General features: G+C 38.5%; 1 protein-coding gene across 1 annotated transcript in view; it reads right to left on the reverse strand.

Moving 5' to 3' along the window:
* The window catches only part of IQGAP2 (IQ motif containing GTPase activating protein 2), a 293348-nt gene that overhangs the window by 130566 nt on the left and 152158 nt on the right, over positions 1-10624 (reverse strand). Inside the window, 2 exon segments of the mRNA XM_007461600.1 lie at positions 1359-1435; positions 4897-4974. Coding sequence (XP_007461662.1) covers positions 1359-1435; positions 4897-4974 — 155 coding nt within the window.

Below are 10624 nucleotides of genomic sequence, written 5' to 3' on the forward strand. Positions count from 1 at the left end.
GGAAATCAATTTAAGCTTACAGAAGACACCCATGAGCAGGCTACGGATTTGGAGATTAGCACCCTGATGCATGGGTACCATAATGATCAACTAATGGCTGGCTTAGCAGGTCACAAAGTGTTAAGTGATGATTCTAGGCACTGAAAAGCATTGGACCAAGAATGTTGGGCAACACATTTGATAATATTCCTCAAAATGAGCACTTGTGCAGAAAAAGCTTTTAGAAAACCTGCTGGAATAATGATATACTAGCCACACATGAGGGGGCAGGCATAGAAGTGGGTTTTTTTTCCCAGTTGTCCTAAATTACCGGAGTAAAAGGAAATCACAGAATAGGCACCTACATTTGGTCTGTATTTCAAGCAACTGTCATCTTCCAAAGAAATCTCATAAGGACTGATGGGGTGGGAGAATCAAATTATTTGACATAATCGAAATTCTTTAGTAAGCCAGCATTGTAATGAATTATTATAAAAATCTTCTTTGGAGAGGAAGAAAGCCAGGAAGAAGTTAATATAAACCTCTAGGCTGAAGACGGTGCCAGGAAAATGACTTCTAGTGATATAAACACAAGGCAGATGTTCTAAAAGAAATTTAAAATTTAATTAGACATGGAGCCTTCCAGCCATTACCTGTGTACACACAAGACAAGAGCCACAAACTAGAGTTTTAGAATCATTTTTGGTACCATCTAAAAATCACATTGCTCCCAGGCCAATAAGGTAAGAAACAATCTGTGACTGGTAGAATTCCAATATTTAAAAAAATTAAGATATCAAACAACTGCTTTAAAAAAATGAATGTATCGCAATTTGACTAATTTAAAGCAACTTCTAAGTTTCTTCTTTACCCTTACGGTACAAGTTCCAGTGAACTAAAGTTCAAAAGACTTTTTTTATAGTGATTTCTATTAATCTATGCTAAGAATTGAGCCAAGCTAATGATTTTAAGAGTATGAAAACCAAATGTATGACTATTAAAGCTGTTCATTTGATGCATTTTGGCTATATTTGTAAAGTAGATCATAACTGAAGAATATGGTAGCACATTATTATCAGATTCCTAGAAATTTCAATTAAAATTTTCTCCTTATTATACTCACAGGTCTTTCATTCTTTTTCTGGTTTTCTACTTTGAAATGGATTAAAAAAACAGAAAAATATTTTTCAAGTTCAAGTATTGTTTTCATGTGACAATTACCTTAATTTTATACCAGCAAATTTAGAACAACTCAATTTAAAAAGAAGTTCAGATTATTAAAAAAACTTGAAAAAAAAAATAAGAGCTCTCTTTCAAAACTGAAATTGTGGTTTTATTTAAATTTACTTCCTAGAGTTCAAATGTATTTTTTTTCCCACCTCAGTGCATGAATGCAATATATCATTCTTGGTATGTTTTTCCGGTCATAGACATCTGTTGTTTCTGGGTAAAATATCTGGAAAACAAAAGGGAAAAATGTGTTTATTATGTATTGCTTTTCACAATTATTTTAACCCTCCCAAATGACCCTACTCTGATTGTCCTTGCTGTTCTATATTTATTTAAATGAAGAGGAAACTCCATTTGTGCCTCATCTTGTTCCTCATGTGGACCAATCACTGCATCTGGTCCCCTGCCTGACAGCGCCTCCTAGTGGCTCAGGAGAGTGGGGGGATTCACAGTCAGCCACTCCAAGAAGGCTTTGTCCACAGGGCTGGGTAGCAGTTTCATTGCACAAGGCATGAGCCCGTGTAGGCTTTGCTTTCCGTATCAGAGTCACTCTTGTGACTGCCCAGAGAAGGGTGTCCTCTTGAAAGCATTTTATTACGTTGTTAAGAACTTGGCTACACAGTTCTGTAAACATGCATGTACACACATACAATGCACACATATTGCATGTATTACTTTAAGCAGAAAAAAAAAAGTATCCATTTTCGCTGAATAAAATCTGGAAAGTAGATAAAGTACGAAAGAAAAATACCTATAACCCCACCTCCAGATTGTCACTATTAGCATTTTGGTATATTTTCTTCCAGTCTTTTTTCTGTATGTCTCTGATTTTTTGTGTTTATGTATGTGAGTGTTTAAAAACCAAACTGCATGTATTATAAACCTATTTAACACTTAATAGAACATGACTGTTTTCCATTGCTTTCATTACTCTGTAAGAACATTATTTCTAAATAGATGCACATGATTCTTTGATATTTTTGAACCATAATTATAACCAGTTCTCCAGGGTTGAACAATTTTTTACCCCCAATTTTGTCCCTATTGTAAGTCACTACAATAAATATCCCTGCATTTTCTGAGCACCTGATTGCTTCTTTTGGATAACCATCTATGTATGGAGTTAGCAGACTGAAAAGTCTTCTGAAAACTAAAACTTTTAATACACCTTTATACTCTTCTTGAGCTTGAAACTAAAAGCCTAATGAGAAACAGATTTCAGAATGGGGCACCAAAAATGAGTAATTAGGATTGAAGCTTCTGAGATTAAGATAAGCTTGTTGGCATTACTTGCTTTCAGTAAATATTTTATAAAATTTGACATAAAAACTAAAATTAAATCATGTACCATATGGTAGTACTTGATACTCAAGCACAATTTTCTACTGGACATTGAAAAAAGCTAAGAAAAGAGAAAAGCAAACCTTCTTGAGCTACAAACGTACAGTCACTGAGTGCTTACAGAAATATCTGTAGCTTATGAAATTTCAAAGGCCTTTCCAACTTTCCTTTAATACATTTGCTGTTAAGGTATCAATGAGAAGAGGATTCCCAATTCAGAAGAATATGACTAGGTTTAAAATTCTACTATGTAAGCAGAGGACCACTATAACTCTCCCTCTCTTCTTTAAACAAGAACCTTTTACATTGACATTTTTCTCCTGGAAAATCATTATATGTCTTCTTCTTCAATGTATAGAAGAAGATGGGATCAATTTATAGTTTTTACCGAAACGTTTTCTTCAACATTGTAACTCCAGTGTGTAACATGACACTGAGCACAGGGTAGGCAGTTCATATTGATAAATGACGGAATTAATTAATGTATCAAAGTCAATTCAGTATACTGTTGGCCTCTCATTTCCTGCAATGTAATGTATCACTGACTTCATAATAAACATCAGGGTTAAAATAGAATCTGTTACATGGATCACTTGTTTGGCTTAAAATCAGAATAAATGTGGTCCAACATACACACAATTTGAGAAGGTTTAAATCATAATGAAATTATCCTAATTTAACATACGCTGCCTCATACAGAAAAACTGCATTTGAATGTCTGTCGTTATTAATCTGTTTACCACTCAACAGCCTGTGAGTACTTACTAAATTGCAGTTTAGAAATAAATATGAACTCTCTATTATAACTATTGCCCAGAAAGGAACACTATTCAATGTTTTCAACATTTTAGAAGGGAAAGTAGTTTGATTAAAAAAGGCAAAATAAAATAGATCAACATTGACTATTGCAAGAAAAAAGGAACTGAGTTAAAACAGGTATTAGCACAAATGTATTAAAAAAAAAGGCATTCATAATTTACATGAAGGAGTCCTTTGTTTTCGTTGTGGGGTGTGTTTTTAATTGCAAACCTGGATTACTAATAAGAACAACAACATAGGTCTAAATAAGTCAGTAGCCGATACCCTTACTGGACCACTCTTACATCATTTCTTTAAAATAGCTGTACATATTAAGCAATTCAAAAAAGGGAACTATTGGTACATATAGAAACCTGATGGATCTCAAGCGAATTATGCTTAGTGAAAAAAGTCAATCTCAAAAGGTTACCTACTGTATGGTACCATTTCTATAACATTCTCAAAATGACAAAACTATAGAGATAGAGAATAGATTAGTGGCTGCCAGGAGACAGGGCTGGGGAAAGGGATGCTATATATAATGGCCAACCTCTCTGCAGTATCTGCATCTTGATTGTGGTGGTGGTCACACAAATCTTTTCATGCATAGAACTACACACACACACACACACACACACACACACACACACACACACACACACACAAATGGATGCATATAAAAATGGTGAACACTGAATAAAGTCTGGAGTCTAGTTAACATTAATACACCAATGTCAATTTAATTCTGTACTACAGTTATGAGATGTCACTATTAGGGGAAGCTCAAGGATGTACTATTTTTGCAACTTCCTGTGATTCTAAAATTATTTCAAAATAAGAAGTTTAAGAAATAGCTCTACAATTTCTATCACATGTAATTATTTCTTCATTTCCTCCACTTGTCTATATATCTCACAGGTGTAAGGGTGCCTGCTCTTTGAATTTAACAAGTTCTGAATATCTGCTGAATGAGTTTTATTTGGGAGATCTATTTCAAGAGTAAGAGCTCTAACCCCCTAGCCAGTAAAATTTAAAGTGATACTATGATTTATAATAATACTTTATCAAAATAAATTTATAATGATTTATAGTAATACAATATATAAGGATACAATGAGACTTGGAATCTTAAGTATAAAAAGCAACACAAAAAAGGGAGGTGGCTCTTCTAAATCAACTATCTACCAGCCAAAGCCTGATCTGACCTTGTTTAATTTATTTTTTTAATTAATTAATTAATTTATTTTTATATTAAGTGGGCTTTTTCTTTTTTAACATCTTTATTAGAGTATAATTGCTTTACAATGGTGTGTCAGTTTCTGCTTTATACTTTGTTTAATTTATACACACTTTCACCTGGCTGCTCTCAATCTGAGTTCTTGCCATATGTTACTTTTTACAGGCCTTTCCATATTTCTGTTAGTTCTCACATTTCTCATTTCTGAGGCAATAAGGACATTTGCTGCATTAACGTACCCCAGTCTGCTAAATTCCTTTCCACAGTGAGGTGTTTGCATTACCCCTTTTGTCTTCCCAGTTCAGGCTTACCTTGGGTAGACCAATAGACTCCATCGCTCTTAACCACTGGACGGTGTTATCCGTGTGTCGAAAATGAAGGCCCGACTTCTAACGTGAGGATGGGTGATGGTTGGGGGAGGGGGAGTGGAAAGAAGGGAACGCACAAACAGTGAGTCAAAAAAGTAGTAACTTTTTTCATTAGCAGGATGCTTTCAATTGTCTTTCTCCTAGAATCGTGTTATGAACGCTCACATAAACCAACCAGAGATCCAATAAAGGAGATGACACTATGTCAGCAACACTCCAACCACTTGGGATGGACCGTCCCAGTTCCCAGAATTCACACGTTTGAGGTAATTCTGAACTAGAATCTCAAAGACCATTTTCTGTCTAGCACGCCTTAGGATGTTTTGTGACACACATGCGCACATACATGAGCATGTGTGCATGTGCGCGTGCACACACACACACACACACACACACACACACACACACACACACCCCATGTCAAGACTGTGGCAACCATAGCTGAGAGGACTGTAACTTCAGGAAAAAAAGGATTTTTAGAAGACTAAATGCCTTTTTTTGGGTGGTTTCTGGCTCTGCCAAACCATTTTTTTCTGATCACGAATGTAGTATGATTTCTGTAAAAAACCTGAAAAATGTAGAAAAATACAAAGATGAAAACAAAAAGCACCCCACGATTCAGAGCTAACTTTAGTATTTATTCCTTCTATAATCTAATTGTAATCTTGGCCTTGTACAAGAAGTAAACTTTCACTGGAAATATTTTACAAGACCTTTTTCTACTCATATAATAAAAATAGGCTATGTTTTCCATTCCTAACAGTCCTAATCAGCCAGCCATTATTTTCTGCATAAATAAAGTATTTTTGTTGCTATCTCATGAAGTTTTATCAGGCAATGAACCATTGTGACCTTTAAAATGATCTTATATATTTCATTAGTTAAATGTGTACCGTAATGTTATATATTTTATTTTCATTTCAAATAAAATAAGAAGTAACTACAGCAAGTTTCATCATAACTAACACCCAGTGGTAGATCATCACATTCAGAAAGTCTAGCTCATCCCTTTTGTGAAGGGAAAAAGGGTTATCTTTCGCGACCTTTTACAATCTAACAGTTGATTTAACAGAAACTATTTTTGTTGCTGTAAGGAATTATGAAGTATAAGCTAATTAACATTTGACAAATATTTACGTGCTTTTGATAGTGGCCACTATTTTTTTTTTTTTTTTTTTTTTTTGCGATACGCGGGCCTCTCACTGTTGCGGTCTCTCCCATTGCGGAGCACAGGCTCCGGATGTGCAGGCTCAGCGGCCATGGCTCACGGGCCCAGCCGCTCCGCGGCATGTGGGATCTTCCCAGACCGGGGCACAAACCCGTGTCCCCTGCATCGACAGGCGGACTCTCAACCACTGTGCCACCAGGGAAGTCCAGTGGCCACTATTTATTAAGATTGGACTGTGTGTGTCAAGCACTTTACATAAATTATCTCTGATTTTCAAAACAGCCTGCAAGGTAGTTATCATTCTCATTTTTTTAGAGATGAGGAAATCTAGGCCAAAAAGATGAAGTGACTTGCCTAAAGTCAAACAGCTGTTAAGGGGCTGAGCTGGGATTCAAGACTAGGTCTCTGTGGATCTTAAAACCTTTCCTGTGCTAACACTCCCCAGGGAAAAGGGCAGGACATAATGACCAGGGGATTATTCTTCACAGGGAAGAGATTAGCTAATTACTATGAAATAACTAGAGGGAGGGGGAAGTGTATGGAAAGAGAGGAAGGATGGAAAATAAAGAGAGAGAGAGCACGCAGACAGTTAACAGCCAGGTGGTAGTGTCTGAGGGTAACTCCGCATCAACTTTTGCAGAATACAAACACTTCTCAGACACGGCCACTCTGCGACCGTGGAGGGACAAAGCGGAGATAATCCTCAATCACGTCAGGGCAGAGGACCTCAACGCCACAAAGTAACTAAACATCACCCTCTTCCAACTAAGACGGGCGACTTACTTCTTGTTTGATGACAATCTGGTTCCTGTTCAATATTCTCACCTCCTAGATAAAAATTACCAAGACACCAAACTGATCGCGCTTCCCGACAACACTGCAACGATCCTTGCTTCCCTAAATCCTTATTAGAATCACTCAGTACAAGCTCAAATCTCCACTAAGCTCCTATTTTCTCTTCCTTATAGCTCCGTGGGTATGCATGTTTTCTTGGCACATCATATTTAAATAAATATAATTTTGTGTTGGTTTCTGAGAGTCTTTGGCTGGTAGCCTTCAACAATCCAAATTATATAACAAAAACATCCCATCCATTTAGTGGTTTCATTAGCTAGGTAACCTCAGGAAAGTTACAAATCTCTTTGAACCTTGGTTCCCCGGGTACAAAAGGGAATGGTATGCTTCTTTGGGTTGAGGATTTAATGAGATTTATACATATAAAACTTAGTTGCAAAGTACACCTAAAACGCAATAAATGTTAGATATTGTAATTATAAGACTGGGCTTGAAACTTTTATTCACCTGTAAGGTCAGAAAAAGGTTTAGCGCTTCATGTGAGAGGCACTGAAGGAAAGGGTGGTTATCAGAGTCATATTTCTATGGTAAATGAGTGATAGATTTTAAATCCTTCGTCCGCTTTAAACACCTGAGGAATGCTGACTGCAGAACCCTATGGTCCATGCCTGCATATTTAAGAAGTAAGCTTCAGTGAGCGAACTGCATTAACATCTTCAATCTACCGGGTTTACTTCAATTAGAACAAAAACAATCTTCCAAACAGGCTCAAAATATAGTCCACTATAACCATTTATGGCTTGTCTATTTTTTCACCAGTCCTACACTAATATTAATATATTAGGCTAGTCTAATAGTCTATAGTCATAACTTGGCCAAGGGCTGTTACTGTACATCTACCTAATTTCTTTCATGCATTAGACTAGAGAGTATATGCTGATTTTCTACTGCTGAGCAACTACAGCACCAGCAAAAAAGATTACTGCAGTTTAAATTGAATAGATGAGGTATTATGTAAGTCTTCTTTGGATGGTAACTTCTTGCATATTAGGATCAAAGCCTTTTAGAACTATGAGGTAGTTTAAAACCAGTAATTATTCTAATTTGCTCATTTTATAGATGAGGCAACTGATGCCCTAAGTACTTAAGACACTCAAGTTGACCTAACTTGTTGAGCTCTGGGTCAAGACCAGCTTGCAGAATTCCCTGACTTCAAGTCCAAATATTCTGGTCAATTTACTGCTCACAGAGCCTCAGGACAAACACCTGTAACACTTACAGTGTAACACTTACAGTGTGCTTACCTCTGTCAGGCAGGCACTGGGCCAAGCGCCTTGTATAGATCACAGTTGTTCTTCACAATTTCTCCACAAGGTTGATATTGTTACTATTTTCCCACTTTACATCGGAGGAAACTGTAGCTCACGGAGGCAAAGTTAGTGGCGAAGCCAGATTCTGAGGTGTTTAGGTTCTACAGCTCATACTACTGACCACTATGTATATGCTTTCCCTATCTAAGGCCCACCTAAATGTTCAATGCGCGTTTATTGTACGTCTGCAACTGTCAATGCACTGTCCAGAGTGATAGTGTCCTTTGGCTTTGAGCCTTATCAGACTGAATCCTCTCCAAGGAATGCCCCTCCTACCTCCTCCTCTTTCTCTTGGTCCTCCTAGTTGTCTTGGGAACATTCATCCTTCAAGCCCCACCATGGAAACCTTCCTGGCTTCTTTACCAGCCCAACCCCCTTTAGAACGGACCACACCATTCTTGGTTGGCTCCTACCATCTACCCAGCCGTCTTCTCTTCACTGCCCTCCATCCATTTCCAGCCCCTTTCCAGGATTCACCCTTTGTTTTCCCTCTTGAATCCACTCACTTCTTGTCTATGCAGGCCACTGTCACCTGTCACCTGGACTGAGTAATCCCCTCATGCACTCTGCCTGCACGTCCACCCTCCCTCCAATGTGTTCTCCACGTAGCAGCAGAGAAATCTTTCTAAAGCACATACTGTACCATGATGTCTCTGCCAACACTGAAACAGCTTCCCCCTGTACTTAGGTTGAAGTCACTCATTGTACTTAGGTCCTCCATGTGTCACTGAGTAATCTGTCTCTGCTTCCCTCCTGGTCTCATTTCTTACCACTGTCCCTCACCGTAGCCTTTCAGCCACTCAACTTGGCCAAGCTCTTTTCTTCCTTGAGCTTCTCACAAATGGGTCCCTTCTCTCTGGACCATCCTCCCCATTCCCTACCCTTAACTCTCTACATGGACGAGTTTCCTCTCATTCTTCCAGCCTCAGAGTAAATGTCTCCTCAGAGAAGCCCATGGCTATCTGTCAATAATTCTGGCTTTCATTTCTTCCTTCATACATTTATCACAATTCACAACTGTCTATTTTACTCACAGTCTGTCTCTCCAACTGACCATGAAATCATGTCTGCCCTGCTGCCCACTCTGCCTTTGGTGCCTGGAACAGTGGCTGCCACATGGTAGGTACTAATAAGTACTGTATGGATAACTGAGTCCTATCCTTTATGTATTTCTATCTTAGGACAATTTAATCTGCTTTCTGTATAACTTTATTAAAATGTATTATATTAATGTGTGTCTGCCTATAGTCAAACCTTTGTAGACTATAAGAAAAAACCTGCCTGGGGTGATTATTAAGAATGCAGCTTCCTGGGTCCCTGGCTAAGATTCTGCCTGACTCAGTAGTCTGGGATGGGGCCCAAAAGTTGACGTTTTTACACACACCCATCAGGGGGTCCCACAGGAAGTTTGAACATCACACTCAGAGGAAGAGTTTCAGTAAATATTGAATAAAGTATTGAATAAAGCATAGAAGACAAGAAACGGAGCACTCTGGCTTACTACGAACTACTGTCATTCGTTCCTTCACCCAACAGCTATTTCCCTAGCACACCCTACGGGCCAGAACCTGCACCATTCACTGAGGATATGACAGAGGAGACACACACAGTTCTTGCCTTCATGACAAAATAATCATTACAGTACTCCGTGGTGTGTCCATGTGTGCATGGCATGACCATGCAACTCAGACCTGGAAGGGGGGTGGTGGGAATGGTCAGGGAAAGGATACTCATCATTGGAAGCTTTAACTCTAATACCTAGCATATCTTTCTAAACCTAAGTTAATGAAGGGCCAAGGCTGTACATAAGCTGGCAGACAAAGAGGATGGGGCAGCACGAAAGCTCCCATCTACTTAGCTCAAAGCCATCATCAGTGCCACAACTGAGGCCTTGCGATTTGGGACAGAGCTTTTGCATCGGTGACACCCTGCCCAACAGGTGGGTCATATTTTATGGCTGCAGTCCAGGCAGACCCTGCAGTGAGCACCCAGGCTCACTGAACTCATGGTTTCCAGATGGCACATCAAGAGACAGGCCTAGGTTAGCAAGTGTTCCCTTGTGTTTCAACGTCTCTGTCGCAGTCCCGTGATTTAGTGCTCCTTAGAAAGGACCATGTGCGTGACGGGCTTTAGACCTGAAGAACACATGAACGGGAAGCTAAGTCTCCTGCCCCCTAATACTGGTCTCCTTTCATTTCTTTAGAAGAAATGAAATGGCCTTAAAGTAAAAACTTATGATTACATGGCAAATCACTGACAATTTCCATTCAAGGACACTTTCAAGGATTTAATAAAAGGAGAAAAAGAAAAGCCTCTTTTTTTTTTTTTTTTTTTTTTT

This window comes from Lipotes vexillifer, unplaced genomic scaffold (genome assembly GCF_000442215.2).
Source record: "Lipotes vexillifer unplaced genomic scaffold, Lipotes_vexillifer_v1.1 scaffold779, whole genome shotgun sequence".
Lineage (NCBI taxonomy): Eukaryota > Metazoa > Chordata > Mammalia > Artiodactyla > Lipotidae > Lipotes > Lipotes vexillifer.